General features: G+C 38.6%; 1 protein-coding gene across 9 annotated transcripts in view; it reads right to left on the reverse strand.

The window, feature by feature from the left end:
* Positions 1-19,572, reverse strand: part of LOC108714014 (chromodomain-helicase-DNA-binding protein 9) — a 125,987-nt gene that overhangs the window by 82,542 nt on the left and 23,873 nt on the right. For 2 of the 9 annotated variants that reach the window (XM_041590143.1, XM_041590142.1), the window contains exon 1: positions 5,864-6,276. The exons of the other annotated variants lie outside the window; for them this stretch is intronic. In XM_041590143.1, the coding sequence (XP_041446077.1) occupies positions 5,864-5,893 (30 nt within the window). In that variant the 5' untranslated portion in view covers positions 5,894-6,276. Of the gene's footprint in view, positions 1-5,863; positions 6,277-19,572 lie in introns of those variants that run through there. 9 annotated transcript variants of the gene reach the window in all.

Here is a 19,572-nt window from a genome sequence, read left to right on the forward strand (position 1 = left end):
GGTACCAATGCAAAAAAGTATAACCTAATAAGACCCCACCTACCCCTCACACCAGTACTTCCACTGCACTGAACTATTGTACACATGTATCCTTGAAAAAGGCCCTAATGTGGGCCGAAACGTTGGATAAATGATATGCACAAAATAAAATCAAAAAACAGTGCTTGACTCACTTTAACATTATAAATATATTATAACATTAACATGTCTGCCTACCAGAGTGTATGAGAATGGTGTTGACACTGAAAAGAGCAACTTGTGTGCAGTGCCACATGGGGTGATTTCAGAGTCTTGTAGCTCAATTGGTCTATTAACTTTGAATTGGCATCAACTAGAGTTGTTTTAGAGAAGGGTTGCACCAAATGCAGATTCGGACGAATCCCAAAATAGTGGGCTCATCCCTATTTTAGAGATAATTGCCTGAGCGAAACGGCAGCAGTTGTTATTACTACACCAGTCACTTTCACATGATTTAATTTCATGTAGGCGACATTTGTAGTATTTTTTTCACATGGTGCATGAAAACACTTATGGTCTCTGGCCTAGCAAAATGATGTCGAGGTTACTGATAGCCAACCTAAAGGCCAATTCTGAAACATAAACTCAAATGAAATACAACAAACACTACTTGTACTATGCTTGTCAATTTAATAAAGTATACTTATAACCTCTTCTTTTGTACATGTACCTTACTATGTGAATTTTTTTTATATATGTTTTTGTGGTTTAAACATGTGACAATATTTTAATGTACCTACCGGGAGTTCCAGGGGTATAAGCTATTTTGGTACAGTGATTGTTAATACACAAATAACAATAGCGGTACATCATTATGCTTGGGTAAATAACTCATCTAAACTTACTATGTGAAATTTAATAGCAATTCATCTGTAGACTAGTCAAGTTCATTCATGCCCCAAAGTGTAAAGCTGACTACGAAAATGGATTAGTGCCTTGTTTGAACAATAGCAGGCTCCTTCAGCAGAGCATATATAGCTGATGATACGGATTTTCCTGCATTTCACCGTAAAAGTCAAGTTCTGCCATACCCAGGTCTTCCACAACAATTAAGGGAAGCTATCAGCGTATTCAATTACAGAGGAGCAAAAAATGTAAGACTACTACATGTATAAGATCCATTATCCAGAAACCCATTATCCAGAAAGCTTAGAATTACGGAAAGGCCTTTTCCCATAGACAATAACGAAAGGCAAAAGGGGATGCAGGTATTGGCACTGGCCTAACCACATGCCAGCAATGAATCCAAAAATGAAAATAGCCGATACCTTCTTATGCATCAAACGGGGTGATCCCAAGCTTTATTCCATGGTGCTCTCAACACTGTTCACAAGATCTTTTCCCATAGACTACATTTTGTCTAAATCTAAATTTTTCAAAACAATTTCCTATTTCTCTGTAATAATAAAAATACCTTGTACTTGATCCAACTAAGATATAATTAATCCTTATTGGAGGCAAAATCAGCCTATTGGGTTTATTTAATGTTTACAAGATTTTCTAGTAGACTTAAGGTATAAAGATCCACATTACAGAAAGATCAGTTATCCGGAAAGCCCCAGCTCCCGAGCATTCTGGATAAAAGGTCCCATTCCTATACTATCATATGTACTTTTTCGATGTATTAAAATGAAAATGCTTCAAACCTTCTTATTGCTAATTCTTTATTTGAGCACAAGGAAGTGTGAACAAGAGAAGGTAGACAATCCAATCTTATAAACTTTCATTTTGCAAAACCATACCACTAATGTACAATGCCTAATTTCATGCTAATACAGTCCATATTCTACCTCCTTTGAACTAACAAAAGCTTAGCAAAATGGGTAAAATATCTTCTTTGTGGCACTCATATCAAATTATCCAAATTGGTGTCAGGCTTTAATAAACACAATCACACGTTCTGAAAGACACCAAAAAGCTCATCTATGACCACAGCCTCAGTTGTGCAAAAATAAATACACATGGTATTATGATGACCTAAATACACATGATATTATGAGGACATTAAAGGTACTTGTGCCTAAACACACTACCTGCATTCAGTCACCCTTATATGGATGAATCAACTACTGTCAGAGGGGAATCGTGTCCGAAGCTATACTACCTCAAAAGTAGCATAATTTCATGGTTCCCACTGCAGGCTGCATCCTTTTCTCCTCCCCCTCCTTTTGAGCCTTTAAATGCTGACCCATGTCCCAGACTAAGTTGTACCTAAAGAATTACATATATATATATAACGACACCTTCCTAACAGTCAGAACCTGTGGATTCTAACACATAGAGAGCACATTTGGGCGTGGCTGCTATTATGGTGGAAATGTAAGAGAGAAGAAGCACTGGTGGGTTGTAAATGAGCTAGAAAACTCTATCCGCAACTACATCAAACAAGGAGGACAGAAATGTTATATGTTATGTTTTGGGCTCCTGCACAAGCTAAGGCATCCACAGCCTGTGCCACAGATCTGTGCCTCCAAAAATGCCCCCGGTAGCTCCCCATTTTTTCTGCTGATCCCCAACACATGCTCTGTACTGCTGTCTGTTACCTGAGCTTAGGGACTGACAATATACAGTATATATAGAATATAAAGTCACAATATAAGGCTGATCAGTGATTAAGTCAGAACATTAATTTTTTGGTGTTCCTGTTCCTTATCACGAAAATGGAAATTAAAGGAGTGGTTCACCTTTAAGGTAACTTTATTATGTTATAGAACGGTAAATTCCAAGCAACTTTTCAATTGATTTTCATTATTTATTTTTTGTAATTTTATAGTTATTTGCCTTGTTCTTCTGACTCTTTGCAGCTTTCAAATGGGCGTTGCTGACTATATTGTTACTTTTTATTACTGAACCTTCTATTCAGGCTCTCTCCTATTCATATTACAAATAGTCTCAAATCAATGCATGGTTGCTAGGTTAATTAGGACCCTAGTTACCAGATTGCTTAAGATGCAAATTGAAGAGCTCCTACATAAAAATCTAAATAACTGAAAAACCTTCAATAATAAAAAATGAAAACCAATTGCAAACTGTCTCAGAATATCACTCTCTACATCATACTTAAATTTATCTCAAATATGAACAACCCCTTTAAATATAAGCTTCATCATGCTGAAATAAGAAACTTTCTAAATACAATCAATTAACAATTCTGTACAGTTTTTGAAATAATCAAGTTTATATCCACTATCCCTCTCACAACATCTGTTTCTCTTCATTCTGTTTTCATACAGCAGTTGGGTGTCAGATATTCACTGACAGTTAGATCCAATATATCTTATAAGGGGGCTTCCTTTCCTAATAGATTCAAATAAATGATTCCAGTATAAACAAAATAACTGCCACTTGCACAAATCCTGCATGTAGAGAGACATTATGTCTGTTGATTTTAATAAAGTGAGCTCTAATACATCCTCTAGGCAAAATAAGCCCCTTTATAAGATATATTGGACACAACACTACTTACAAAATACTAGATGGAGACCTTGTGACAAGTTTGAAGGTCTGGATCATTGATAATATAGAAATGCTTAACTTTTAGGCTGGTACAGTAGTTCAGTATATAAAATATGGCATTTCTGGGCATATTCTTTTCTCAAGTTTTAGTTTTCCTTTAATTCGTCCTGTGACAAAAGACCTGTTGTGCTGCCTCCAAAAGCTAGCAGCCCTATTCCACTCCAGATAAAATTCCTCCAAAGTAGTTATATGTAGGTAGTCGCTGGGTCCCAAAGCACAAGCCTCCTTCTACTGTATTCTACTGTACAGTAGCAGTATTTACAGCGATAACAGGACTTGAGGAACCATGCCAGGGAATTTGGAAATTAAGTAATAGACAACAGCAAAGAAAATATTACAGAAAGAATTAAATAAATGTGCTTCTGGACTCAAGTTCTCATTTAAAAGTAAAACAGAAGCATGAAGGAGTTAAGGTGAAATTAAAAGGAACAGAAACCTTAAAAAACAACTCTTCAGAGCCTAAAAGCTTAACTTGAGATGCACAAGGATACCCCACAGAATAGACTAATTTAGTGATTGTAGCACTGGTATCCTGAACATGATTCTGACCTAGACATCTGCATGTTTTACTGATCTAGTCCAGACTTCAAAACATACAGTTTAATTGGCTCCTTATGAAATTAACCTTAGTGTATGTATGTTACATTGAATAGTTATTAGTGGCAAGGGGAAAAAATCCAACCTGGTATATGCCAGAGTTAAACTAAAACATTTCACCAACATTTTTGATACTAAAATGAACTTTGAAATGCAAGTTGAATGAAACATAAAGCATGTAGAAAACTCTAGTTAAGTTTGTAGACTTCCAAAAAAAAAAATAAAAAAAAAAAAAAAATAATTTTGCTAAGCAAGTACGGTATGTTTATACGCACGTTTTCCATACAGTATATGGCTATGTCAGCATTTTAGGCTTTAAAACATCACTGGATATTTCATGGAGAACAGCAGTGTAAAAATTTCTTTCTTTTTGTCTTTTACAGCCCGTGAATCTCACACAGAAGAGTTAATTCGAGACAATCTGTTTTTTACCCATCCTAAATTATATTTTTTCTTTCCCTTTTTTTAAAAAAAAAACAAAAAAACCCTCAAATGACACTTATAAGAGAAGTCACTAAAAAGAAAGTATTTTCCATACAAAATCTCAGCAAGAACCTAAACACATTGAAAATAAATAAGAACCTTATCTACCACCACAAGAATGACCATAAACATCTTTTCTAGAAACCGGTATTTCAGTGGCATTCAAACACATTATACACACATTATAATAGAGTATTAAAAATATGTATGTGGAATATATCCACACCCATGAATGTTTGTGGACACTTTGTGGTAAAATATCCATACAGTCAGTTTAAGCGAGTGCCTGACGAAGCATCTGCATTTCTTCTACACACACCCACTGCATTTGTACAGTATATCAGTCATGTCCAGGTGCAGAATAATAACACAGATATACACAAAAGAAAATGTAAACAGAAAGATTTGTCAGGCCAAGTATGTTCTCCCCACAACTATACAAAATAAACACAAATGGAGGAGAAATACACATATATAATGTGCCAGAACCACACTTGTAGCAGTGTTAAATGAGCCAGTGCTTAAATATAAACATCAAATATGTACAACCATACACGATTGCTTCAATAAAAATACATATCCTAACAATGTATGTTTTGTTTGTCTATACATATATACCATATGCATGTATTTCTGTAGCTTACAGATAAATGTAAACCAAATTCTCCACACATTGTGCAGCACTGCAACATAAAGCTTCTTAATTATTTCAATGCAGACAATGCTACACATTTTTAAGTACAAAACATTAATTTATTGCCAAGACATGCATCCAAAACAGCATGATAAATCTATTGGAAAAAAAAATCACTGCCTTTTTACAAACATTCTCTCACAAGGGGAAATGCATCTATTCCAAACTAAAAACACTGGAAGCCAGATTTGCACTGGGAAAAAACCTTATCCCTGCACATAAAAAGAAAACAGGCAGAAAAAATCCTAGTTACCCCCCCCCCCCTCCTTGACTCACCCATATTTACTCTCCTGTAGGTAGCAAAGGGAGAAGCTGACAGCAGTGTCCACATACATCCTGAGTCCCCTAGGTAGCAGGCACAACTGGGTCTTGCGGCAAAGATAGAAGCAAGAGGCTGTTTTGCCTTAGATACCACAGCCAAAGGCCCTGCAGCCTGAGACACAGAACTAAAGCAGGAGCCACTCGCTTAAGATGGCGATGGAGCAGGGCCAGTTATAAGAGGTTACACAGCACCGTCAGCCACCCCCCTCCTTTCTCATTCAGTCTTTCACTTACCCTTCCTCTTGGCCTCTTTGCAGAAGACATTCTTGATCTCCAAGGATTTTTTTTTACTCCAATATGCCCCCCCAACCAAACTAAACCTCCTCCACTACAGGGTAGCCTTCAAAAGCCAGACACTGACAGGATCTGCCGTCCTCCATTCAGGAGCAGCAACCTTATACCGCAACTATACATTGTGTATCCTGAACGTTATTATATTTTTTTCTCCTGATGAAGCTAGGATAGGGGGTTGGGAAAGAGAGGAGGGAGTGAGGGGGGATTCCTCACTGTGGCTATGGATGTATTCACAAGCTCAGCATAGCTACAATAACAAAAAAAAAAAAAAGGAAAGCAAAGGGGAAATTAATGCTCAGCAGCATCAAAATGCATCAGCATAAATATTAGAGATGCTGAAATGGGAAAAATGTATAAAAAAAAAAAAAAATGCAAATACATAGATCGGCTGGTGATGAACAGCCAGCAGAGGGAGCTGATCAGCATTGCATTATGTTTTTAGTATTTGCTTTTTTAACATCATCACTGCCAGAATTTTGCCTTAATATGCACCAAAATTGCTCAAATAATTTCGAATGGGTAACACAGAAAAAAACATCACACATGCCTATGGCATGGTATTTCAGAAATTATTTATCTGTGAAGCTCAATTGATCTAAGGTAGACAATAAGCTATCAAACTTACTAAACCATTAATGTACATTATAATTTTGCTGAAAATGGGAGAAATTACTAATTAAGGTTCAAAATATTGCCTTAAGTAAGCATATGCACACTCACTGTAATTTCCCTCCCCTGTATGCTCAGTATAACCGTAAAGGAGGACTTTATGGCTAAAGGAGGACATACATGGCTAAAAATGCTCTGTTTTAGATACTGAATTTACTGCATCAGCCTTTAGATTCAGAATCTATATAAACAGTGATAATTTAGGCAGTGAAAGCTGTGCCCATGGGGTTATGATCTTAGATTGTGATAGAAGTGTCAGTGACACAGTGACATATTAAGTCAGTATGGTCTGGGCAGTTGTTGAAAAGCTAAGCTTACGGTTGATGCAAATCATCAAGCAGAAAATAAGGCTTGCCGGTCATAGAATTTGATGCTACAGGGCTGATTATTAAAATGCACTGGTTTCTGAGTTGCCATGAATCTGAATGAATTACTAAACAGTCCTGTATTATGAATTTTATATTCTATATAATATTGTGAGCTGGTCCCTAAGCTCAGGTAACTGACAGCAGTATAGAGCAGAAAAGAAGATGGGGAGCTACTGGGGGCTGGTACAGAGTTTCAAAACATAACCTGCAGCAATTCTAGCCTTCTCCTTTTTAAGCTTTTGTTTTCTTTAAGTCAACTTTTTGTTACAGAATAGCCTATTCTTAGCAATGTTTCAAATGGTCTTCATTTTTTTTTTAAATTTATTATAGCTAAAATATTTGCCTTCTTTTTCCAGACCTGGTAGCCACAAAGGTATTGCTCTATGAGGTTACAATTTCATTGCGATTTACTTTGTATTACCTATTTTTATATACAGGCCTTCTCCTATTCATCGTTCAGTCTCTCATTGAAGTCACTGCCTGGTTCCTAGGGAAATTTGGACCCTAGCAACCAGATACCTGCTGACATTTCAAGGTGAAAAGCTGCTGAACACACACACAGACATACATACACACTCCATTCTATTCCCATTATTCTGACATCCTTCAAAAGTAATTTTATAAAAAAAACTTAACACAGCTTATGAAAATTCATAATAGTATTAGTGACCATAATGTATCATATAATATATCGTTTAATGTCTGGTGCAAAAACCAAAAATACACTGGGGCAACAAAAACCATGAATTTCAGAAAAGCTAATTTTAGTGCCTTGAGGGCTGCCCTTCAGAGTATTGATTGAGGCATTATGTTTTCAGCTAACAGAAACGGTTGTCATTTAAAATGATATTAAATCATTACTGTTCTCGATTTATTCCCTTAAGGAGTAAATGTAGAAGCTCTAAAATCACCCTATGTGGCTTAATATAGAAGTAAAGAAATATATATAAGAAGAGAAAGGCATTTAAAAACTACAAGTCTGTTGGCACAGAAGCTGCATTTAATGAATATAAACACTATAATAAATGTTGTAAATCAGGAATCCGGAAGGCAAAGAAAGGAAATGAAGAGTGCATTGCGGCAGAGGCTAAGACTAACCCCAAAAAGTTTTTTAAATATATTAATAGTAAAAAGATGCAGGCTGAGGGTGATGCTCCATTAAATAATGGTACCAGTATGGTTGTAACAGATACAGAAAAGGCAAATGTACTAAATCAGTTCTTTTCTTCAGTGTATACAATAGAGGAGTCACTTCATAGCTTCACTGATGGCTCAGCTCAATATAGTCAGTGGCTGTCTCAGGATATGATCCATAATAAAAATTAATGTAAACAAGGCTCCAGGGCATGATGGCATACACCCCCGGCTTCTAAGAGAGCTTATTTCAGTTTTAGACCAGCCCCTATTTCTGATTTTCTCAGATTTGCTTTCATCTGACTATGGATTGGAGAAAAGCTGATGTCATTCCACTATTTAAAAAGGGATTACGATCTCAGCCTGGCATTTATAGGCCAGTAAGTTTGACTTCTGTAGTGGACAAATTATTTGAAGGCTTGTTAAGGGAACACATCTAAAATGTTGTCCTAGTGAATGGCATTATGAGCAGTAATCAGCATGGCTTTATGAAGGATGGGTCATGTCAGACAAATTTGCTTGCTTTTTATGATTAGTTAAGTAAGATGCTGGACAGTGGGGGAGGGGGCAGTAGATGTGATTCCATACAGGATATGGCATCCTTGCAACAGGATCTTGGCAAACTAGCGATCTGGGCAGCTAAGTGGCAAATGAGATTCAATGTTGATAAATGTAAAGCCATGCACCTGTGATGTAAAACTATTCAAGCCACTTTTACCCTTAATGGGACTGCACTAGGCAAATCCATTATGGAGAAGGACCTTGGAGTCCTAGTAGATGATAAACTTGGCTGTAGCAAGACAGCAGCATCAAGGGCAAATAAGTTCTTGAGCTGTATTAAAAGGGGCATTGATTCACGTCAGGAAGCGGTCATTCATATCCAGAATGTCCACTCAAACTGGACATTATTGTATTAGAGAGGGTACAGAGAAGGGCAACTAAGCTGGTAAAAGGTATGGAAAATCTTAGCTAAGAAGAAAGACTGGCCAAATTGGGGATGTTCACGCTCGAGAAGAGCCGCTGAAGGGGTGATATGATAATTATGAATAAATAAGGGGATCATATAATAATCTCTCTAATGCTTAATTAACAATAGGTCTTTTCCAGCTGACACAAGGTCACCCATTCCGATTAGAAGAGGTTCCGCCTTAATATTCAGAAAGGGTTTTTTTTACAGTGAGAGCTGCGAAGATGTGGAACTTTCTTTCTGAATCAGAAAGTTAGGCAGGTCAAAAAAAGTTAAAAGGTTGAACTTGATGGACGTGTGTCTTTTTTTTTCAACTTAACTTACTATGTTACATAACACCCCCCTCCTATTATGCTTCAAACATTTTAAAGTACAGATTTCACTGGCCCGCTCAACAGGGGGTGGCACATTGCCTGATGGGTTTTCTGTTTCTGGCTGTGCAACTACATTGGGTGCATCATTCCAGAAATACCAGTTAGAGGCAGTGTCCCACACCTGTAAAGGCTCAGAAACAGTAACTAAACTGCTCACATGCTAAGAAGATCTATCCTGCAATTTGTAGGTTACTGGTCGCAACGGACTGTGGATCTGAATGGGGTCAGACAATATGGGATAAAATTTTGATCTGGTTGAGGGCTTTCTTATTCTCATCCATTGTCCAGCTTTCCTTCTTGAATCATGGTAATCTTTTGTTTTACCCCGATAGGTTTTTACCTTTGCTAGCAAGTCTCTGGGTTCTGTTACTTTTATCTGTGGACGTCAACGTGTTAGGGGCAGCAACAGATTAGGGCCTATCAACAGTTTTGCTAGTGATTACCGAGTTGCACTACGGGGTGCAGATCTATAGTGCTGTAGGACTGTAGTTAAAGCCCTGCTGAACAGAAGACCTTCGTGCAGGTGTACCTTAAGGCCACTCTTTAAAGATTGATAGAACCGTTCCACATCTCCATTGGCCTGTGGATGGTATTGAGGTGTTAAAATGTGCCTTATGCCCTTCAATTGAAGACAATCTTCAAATTATTTTGATAGAAACTGTGGGCCATTGTCTGTAATGATTTCTAGTGGAACTTCCCACCATGAAAACCATCCTGACAACTTTTGAGGTAATGACCCCTGCTGTAGCTACCTCTGGCCATTTAAAGTATAAATCATATGCGACCAACAAGTACCTCTAGTGCTATGGTTATTTTGGTACGGTTTCTTCACATATATCCAACTGAATTTTATTCCATGGGGCTTGTGGAAAAGGCCTAATCTTGTGGTGTAACTGTGAAAACTAATGAATTAGATATCATCAGTGTGTCTTCTTCCTCCTGTGCAGTCTCCTGAGACTTAAGGACTATATGAAAGCAACTTGATTACATTTCCTTGGTCTGTAGAGAACTTCAAAGTTGTAAGGAGACCACGTTTCTGACCATCTCTGTATAAGAAGAGGCGATGGCCCAATCCTGATGTAGACAGCAAGGAAGTTAGGGCTTGATGATCTGTTCTCGGGTTAAACTTCCTGCCATAAAGGAATTTTTGCCACCTTTAACAAGCACATACTGTATACAGACCAGTGCCTTCCGCGCTCCTGCTGCGTATTTCTGCTAAGCTGGAAAGAGAGCTTGAGAAGCAAAAAAAAAAAAAAAGCAAAAGTTGATCCACTCCATGCTGAATCTGTGATAAGGCTGCACCTATGGCAACAGCTGAAGCATTACAAGAGATAAATGTAAGTGCATTTGGAGAAAAGAGTTGGTGCCAAATTGTACAGACTGCTTGGAAACATGCACTCCCATTGCACATCTTTTTTTTTTTAAACAAGGCACATAACAGTGGTGTGATTTCTGCATAATCAGCTACAAAATGTAAATAATAGTTTGTGAATCCCATAAAAGAAGTGAGTTCTGCTCTGTCTTTTGCCTATGACTAAGTGCTAGGTAAGCATGAAATGCGTTGGGCGCTAAAGGGGTTATTTCTCATGTATTTTAATATTTGATGTAAATAAACTATATTTTTTTACTTGTCAGCATGCCTTGGAGAATTATTTAAGTAACTGCTCTGTCTTTTGGCTTTGGAAATTGAGGTATGGCCTCATCGTCGGATTGTAAGGGTTGAATTTCCAGTTATGACCCACAAAGACAACTTCAGTTTGTGGGAAATCAAAGTTTGCTTTGTTCAAGATGAGGTTATAGTCCATCAGCCTGTGAAATACCTAATCAAGATTGCATTTTGTTCCTCCAGAGGGTGTCACCAGATAAATTGTTACCCCAGAGATTCCTGCAAAAATAGTTACCAGGATTTTCTGGAAACAGCTTGGAGCAGAACACAGCCTAAACAACGTACATTTGAAACGGTAACGTCCTAGACATGTAATGAGTTGGTCAGGTTTCTGGTCTGCCAAGAGAGGGGTATTTGTAAATAGCCTTTAAGGCAGTCCAGCTTTGTGAAAAGAATTTGACTCATGGCATTGTGAAATTAGGTCTTCTGTAGTGGGCAGAGGGTAACCGGTACTATTGCTTCGCTTACCTAATGTAGGTCCACACAAAGCCGAATTTTCCCATTTTTTTTAGCGATTACTAGTTTGGAAAATCATGGAGAAGAGTCAATTGGTTCTATAATAGCCTCCTACAACAGTTTATTCAGCTCTGTTCATACTGCAGCATGGATCGCTAGAGGGGGGCCTGCGCAGAGACTGCATCACTAGCGATACCTGGGTGTTCAGCAAAATTTGCATTTATGAGACTCCGTCCTGTAAAGGCCTGAGGATATTTGTCTTTCCAAATAGTGTCTACTGTGCGTATTTCAGCAGTCGAGCCCCAGTAGGTTTGCTCCCTTCTCAGTGACATAAAATGGAGAGATTCCCAAATGCTTGTTTTGGTGTGTAACAGTTAAGGTTACTTGGCCCAACTGAAATTGGGGTATTACTGTAGCCTGTTTAGCATGTTAGTGGGTAATGTCGAAAATGTGCATTCTATGCAGCAGAGTTTATAATAGAAACCTTTGCCCCAGTGTCCAAAAGCAGTGGAATTGTGACTTTAGCAATAACACAGTAGCAGAATTTGAACTTTGCATCATCCTTACTCAACGCATTAATATCGCTATTAACACAGACAGTCAATTTATACTAGATTATGAACTGGTGTGACCCGCATTAAGTGGCAAAATTTAGCAAAATGATTCAATTTGTTACAGCCCCTGCAGCGTTTCCCTTGTGCTTTGCACAGTATTATGCCACCTTTATGGCGGCTGCCTCCACAACTGAAACATAATGCATTAGATGTATTGTCAGTCAGGCAATAACAGAACAGAACCCCACTTCCTGCTTTTCAGCTCTTAGAGTTAGTCAGGTTAGTCAGTGACTTTAAAGGAAAACTATACCCCCCCCGAACAGTGTAGGTGTCTATAAAAAAGATATTGCATAAAACAGCTCATGTGTAAAACCCTGCTTTATGTAAATAAACCATTTTCATAATATACTTTTTTTTTAGTAGTATGTGACATTGGATAATCCTAAATAGAAAATTGCCATTCTAAAAAATAAGGGCTGCCATCTGGGATCTTAGGATTCATGGTGCACACAAACAAACCATATATGTCATGATGGTCACATGAGCCAATTAACAGACAGAGTTCTGTCTTTCGCTTCCACACTTCTTCCTGTTAAGTTGTAGTATTTCTGGTCAGGTGATCTCTGAGGCAGCACAGAAACCATTATGAAATGGTGGTTCAAGGTAAGAGATGTAGAAGGGCAATATTTACTTAAATATATAAACCAGTTTGGTAAGATTCTTTAATATGCCACTTAATATGATATAAACTATGTTGCTTAAATATTCATTTTGGGGGTAAAGTTTTCCTTTAAGGGGTCCACATGGGACATATCTCTCAAGTGAGTTTGCAATTGATCCTTAGCATGCAGGTCAGATTCAAAAGCAACAGTTATGACCAATGTTGCCCCCCCCTCAAGTTACTGTGTTTTCATTGATTGGTTACCAGGCAGTAACAGAAAAGAGCTGCAAAGCAGGAAGTAGTGTTCTGGCTATTATGTTAGACATCCAGTCACTCCAGCCTTTATACATTACATTTTTGGCTAACTATATTGAAAACGTTTTTAATTTACCACAGCCTATCTAGCCTGTTTTTATTTTTATACTGAACTGAAACTTACATTTATTTTGGTTGTTCAATGTTAAAAATAAATAATAAAAAATAATAAATAATGGATAATGGATCCTGTTATATGCAGTAGGGACATTGGCTCTAAATGTGGATAGATGATGCAGTAGGCCCAGTAGCCATGGTTACCTGCAATAATGTGGGTATTTGTCAGGCTGCAGGTAGAAATTGCAGAAGGTATGGAAAAGGGTTGCCAGTTACTGCCTCATACTAGGCTTACTGCCTTTATGGCAACTTACACCGCTATTAGAAGAGGTCACTTGCATGTTAAAATACATGTAAACCCCTGCCCCCCCACCCCCCAAAAAAATGTAATCAGTGAACAGCCTCTGAAATCTTTAGATAACTGCTACTCTGGTTTTTTAAAAGGTTAAACAGTAGCGCTCTAGCATCCCCTTAAAGGGGAACTCGAGTCTAAAATAGAATAATGCTAGAAATACTGTATTTTGTATACAAAACATAAACATAAACTTATTGCACCAGAAGCCTAATTGAACAAGTGATTTATGTTTTCAAATTTGGCTGCAGGGGGGCTGTCATTTTGTAACTTTGTTAAACATCTTTTGCAAGACCAAGACCGCACCTGCTCAGTGTGGGCTGGGCTTCTGTTGGGAGGCTAAGCTTAGAAATCATAAATTATCAAAATCACACAAGTCAATACAGCAAGACTGATTAATAATCAGAATATGCAGACTGCACTGGGTCCGCAGATACAAATCTCTTCACAGTCACTGGCTTTTTTATAGGGAAACAAACAAAGCTGCTCAAGGTCAGGGAAGTAAGGTGAGGGGCTCCCCCCTGCCGTTTGAGGGTTCAAGCAGACTGGCAGATTCATGGAGATATAGTCGCCTGGTGACTAATCGCCTCTTCTATGGGGCGTCAATCTCCCCGACCGCCTTCCCCCTGCTATAATGACAAAACACCAGTGCCAATGCACTCGCAACGCTTCGATTTCCAAAGTCGCCCAAAGTTTCCTTGTGAGGCAACTTCGGGCAACTTTCGGAAATCGAAGCGGCGCGAGTGCATTGGCGCTGGGGTTTTGTCATTATAGCAGGCAGCAGGCAGGGGAAGGCAGTTTGGGGAGATTGTCGCCCCACAGAAGAGGCGATTTGTCACCAGGCGACTAAATCTTCCCGAATCTGCCATGTGCTTGAACCCTTAAAGTATGATTGTTTTCCTGCAGAGCAGTTAGGGACCGTCTGTTTCCTATCTGCAGCTGTCAGAGGAAGTTTTAAAACAAAGGGGGAATTTCACTGCATACAGTCAGGTTTAATAAAGCATAAAAGTGAATCAATCACAGCTCCAAGCAGTAGTTTTAAACTGCAAAATATTTATTAGCAGTGTTTGCGCACTACATGTTTCGGGCTGGGCCCTTTTTCAAGTGTAAAACCTTCCAAACAACTTTCAGTTGTTTTTCTGTTCCCCAGAAATAGAGACTTTTTATTCAATTATCTTCCATTATTTATTTTTTACTGTTTTTCCAAAATCGAAAGTTTAAAGTTGAATGTCCCTGTTTGAGTCTGGCAGCTCAGTAATTCAGGCGCAGATTCTAAACTGTTACAATTTTGCAACATTTAGTTGATACATTTCTCAGCAGCATCTCTGGAGTATTAGCAACTATTGTATCAATTCTAACAGCTGCTTGTAATGAAACTCAGGAATTCTGCTCAGCAGGGACAAAGATAAGAAATGTATCAACTAAATGTATCCATTTAGAACAGTTTACAGGGTTGGCAACCCCACCTCCCAAGACTGCTTCCGAAGGTGAAAAATGACACTTAACACTTCAATATTAGAAAACCAGTCACACATAGAAAATAGAAAAATAGAAAATACCTGGTGGATAACACAGCACCCCCTCCCAGCACATGATTAAACACCTTAGGGGCCCCTAACAAATGCTAATAAATCCCCAGAACAAATACCAGGCTTATGTTCCACAGGCAGAGCAGGGCACACACAGGCAGAGAATGTTGCACACAGGGACCATAGGGCAGGCAGATTATGGCACACACGGGGAGCATAGGGCAGGCAAAATATGGCACAAACGGGGAGCATTGGGTAGGCAAAGTATGGCACACACAGGGAGCATAGGGCAGGCAGAACAAAGCGGAAGACAAGGAAAGCTATCAGGACCACTCTAAGTACTACATACAGTGACACAGTGCTGGTGAACCTCCAGAAGTATGCATTAGTGTGAACAGGTGAACTATGTGGGCAGTTCCAGTCTGAGTCACATTCTCAGGTGTTAACAGTACGGGGCTTTAGGGGTGTAGACAATAGAGGTGTTACAAGTGTAAACAATGTATGGGGGGGATTACATGTGTGAACAATACAGTCTGAATTTAAGGTATAAACAATGCAGGGGCCAGTTAAACTCTGTAGTGTATTTAAAGCATACACATGGTAAGCAGACACAGCAGACAGACTTTCACGTGAGGGGCCACACAAGGAGGGTGCCAGTTGGACAGCCCTGGTTTAAACGATTTTCTAGTAGACTTAAGGTATGAAGATCTAAATTACAGAAAGATCCATTATCCGGAAGACCCCAGGTCCCGAGCATTCTGGATAACAGTCCGCACACTTGTATAAGAACATCATGCCAACAGTCAAACATGGTAGCGTGATGGGTGTGGGAATGCTTTGTTGCCTCAGTACACGGACAACTTGCCATTAATTAAGTAATCAAATTCTGCGCTATGTGAGAAAAGAGAAAAGTCTGTGAGCTGAAGCATAACTGTGATCTAGCAAGACAATGATCCAAAATATTAAATCAAATCCTCATCTGAATGACTTTCTATTTAAATTTTAATTTTATTTCTTCAAAATCCTGATCTGAACCACTTAGTTGCTCAAAAACCAACAGTACCAGTGTGTCTGAAGTAAAGTAGTTCTGCAAAGAACAGTGGGTGTGAAAGTCAGTTATTAAATTGTCTGTAGCACTTGGCTTCTAAATATTCTACAACTAGTTTATTTCAGTTTTAAAAGAAAACTATACACCTAAACATTTCAGGTCACTGTGAAACAGCCCATATGTAAAACAGTATTTCATATAAATTTTAAAAAATAAGGGGTTGTTCACCTTTAAATTCATATTTAGTATCATGTAGAGACTGATATTCTGAGACAATATGCAGTTGGTTTTCATTTGTTATTATCTACGTTTTTTTGGCTATTTCGCTTTTTTTATTCGGCAGCTCTCCAGTTTGCAGTTTCAGTAATCTGGTTGCTAGGGTCCATATTAACCTAGCAACCATTTGACGGAGAGACTGGAATATGAATAGAAGAGGGCCTGAATACAGAGATGGATAATAAAAAGTAGCAAGATAATAAAAAGCTTTCTTTTTGTAGATGGGATCACCCCATTTGAAAGCTTGAAAGAGTCACAAAATAAAGGCAAATAATTCAAAAACTATAAAAAAGAAAATAGGAAGGCCAACTGAAAAATTGTTTAGAATTAGCCACATTCTATAAGATACTAAAAGTTAACTTAATAGACCAGTAACAAAAAAAAAAAAACGAAAACAAAACACCAAGACAGTTTTAACTTTTAAATCGCAAAGCTCTAATTAAGAAATTACTTACCGATTCTCTGCATGCGCTCCTCTAAAAAAACGGCGACATGGCGACGATCCATTGTGCAGCACTCGATTTCTCCTACCTGCATTCTATTGGAGATAGCCAGGGAGGAGAAATCCAGCGCCACATGATGGATCGTCGCCCTGTAGCGGTTTCTGAAGAGGAGTGCATGCAGAGTATCGGTAAGTAATTTCTTAATTAAAGCTTTTCAAATTAAAAGTTAAAACTGTCTTGGTGTTTTATTTTCATTAAAAAGAAACAAATTAAAAAAAAAAAAAAATGATGTTACTGGTCCTTTAAAGCGATACTGACACATCCTATAAAAATCATAGGAATGTGTCAGTATGAAGTAAATGCTGCACGCAGAATATTTCCCCGCAAAGCCCCCTGCAAAGCCACCCCAGCCAGCGAACCTGTGTGCAGCAGACCGGCTGACACAGCTAACTGATCTTCCGCTTTCCTTCAGTGACGCAGGGCTGGGGGTGGGAGCAATCCTTCCATAGGCTGAAATCCTGTTTTGATTCGTAATCAGCCTATGGAAGGATCGGGCCGCCTCCAGTCCAGCGTCACCGACACCGCTAAATGATTTTCTGAACCGTTTCAGAGGGTTGGGTGAACGCAGGTTTGTGGGGGCTGGGGGCAGCTTTGCGGGTGGCTTTGAGGGGAAATATTCCGGATGCAGCATTTACTTGATACTGACACGTTCCTAGGCTTTTTATAGGAACTTGTCAGTATAGCTTTAAAGTTTTTATTCTGAAGGTATAGTTTTATATTAAGGGGCAATTACTTTTAAAAAGGCTTCAGATCATTTTGTTTCAATTATAATAATATTACATTGCGTAATAATTTAGAAAATTCTGTGATTATGACAAACTTTAACATAGATAAAATATTTTGAAGAGGCATTATGACGAATGTTACTTGAACATTTTATTTTTATTAAAACCAATATCTGTCTGTTATATTTTCTGCATTCCTGCCTCTGACTACTGAAAATATTGCAAGCGAAGTGATTAATAGATTTGCCATTACAAATCAATTTACAATATTGGCAAAAAAGGCTCTATCTGCCATACATCTTAAAATGATAAAATGCTGAATTGGTATACAGGCATGGGAGCAGTTTACCATAATGCTAAGGACCTGGGCTTTTCCGGATAATGTATGTTTCCATAATTTGGATCTTCATACCTTAAGTCTACAAGAAAATCATGTAAGCGCTAAATAAACCCAATAGGCTGGTTTTGCTTTCAATAAGGATTAATTACAGTTAGGCCCATAAATCTTTGGACAGAGACAACTTTTTTATAATTTTGGTTCTGTACATTACCACAATGAATTTTAAATGAAACAACTCAGATGCAGTTGAACTCCAGACTTTCCGCTTTAATTCAGTGGGTTGAACAAAAAGATTGCATAAAAATGTGAGGAACTAAAGGCTTTTTTTAACACAATCACTTCATTTCAGGAGTTGATTTGAGGGGGGTTGCTTGTATGTGGAAGATTTTGCTGTGAACAGACAATATGCGGTCAAAGGAGCTCTCCATGCAGGTTAAACAAGCCATCCATAAGAGGCAAAAACAGAAAAAACCCACCCGAGAAATTGCTACAATATTAGGAGTGGCAAAATCTACAGTTTGAGAAAGAGAAAGAAAAAGCACTGGTGAACTCAACAATGCAAAAAGACCTGGATGTCCATGGAAGACATCAGTGGTGGTTAATCGCAGAATCATTTCCGTGGTAAAGAGAAACCCCTTCACAACTTCACTACTCTTCACGAGGTAGGCGTATCGATATCCAAGTCTACCATAAAGAGAAGACTGCATGAAAGTAAATACAGAGGGTGCACTGCAAAGTGCAAGCCACTCTTAAGAATAGAAAGGCTAGATTGGACTTTGTTTAAAAAAATCTTAAAAAGCCAACACAGTTTTGGAAAACATTCTTTAGACAGATGAAACCAAGATCGACCTCTACCAGAATGATGGCAAATATGGAGAAGTTGTGGAACAGCTCATGATCCAAAGCATACTACATCATCTGAAAAACATGGCAGAGGCAGTGTGATGGCTTGGGCGTGCATGGCTGCCAGTGGCACTGGGACACTAGTGTTTATCGATGATGTGACACAGGACAGAAGCAGCCAAATTAATTCTGAGGTGCTCAGAGACATACTGTCTGCTCAAATCCAGCTAAATACATTCAAATTGATTGTGTTTCATAATGACCCAAAACATACAGCCAAAGCAACCCAGGAGTTTATTAAAGCAAAGAATGGGATATTCTTGAATGGCCATGTCAGTCACCTGATCTGAACCCAATTGAGCATGCATTTCACTTGTTAAAGGCAAAACTTCGGACAGAAAGGCCCACAAACAAACAGCAACTGAAAGCCACTGCAGTAAAGGCAGAGCATTAAAAAGGAGGAAACCCAGAACCTGTCCATGAGTTCAAGACTAAAGGCTGTCACTGCCAGCAAACAGTTTTCAACCAAGTATTAGAAATGAACATTTTATTTTCAGTTTTTTAATTTGTCTAATTACTGCACTTCCTTATGGTCTGGCCACACAAGCAGATTCAGGGAGATTAGTCGCCCCAGCGACAAATCTTCTCTTCTTCGGGGTGACAATCACCCCGAACTGCCTTCCCCCTGCCGGCTAAAATGAAAATCGCCTGGGGGAAAGCACACACGGCACTTTGTTTTCCGAAGTCGCCCGAGGCTTCCTCATGAGACAACTTCGGGAGACTTCGGAAAACAAAGCCGTTCGGGGAGATTG

Source organism: Xenopus laevis, chromosome 4L (genome assembly GCF_017654675.1).
Source record: "Xenopus laevis strain J_2021 chromosome 4L, Xenopus_laevis_v10.1, whole genome shotgun sequence".
Taxonomy (NCBI): domain Eukaryota; kingdom Metazoa; phylum Chordata; class Amphibia; order Anura; family Pipidae; genus Xenopus; species Xenopus laevis.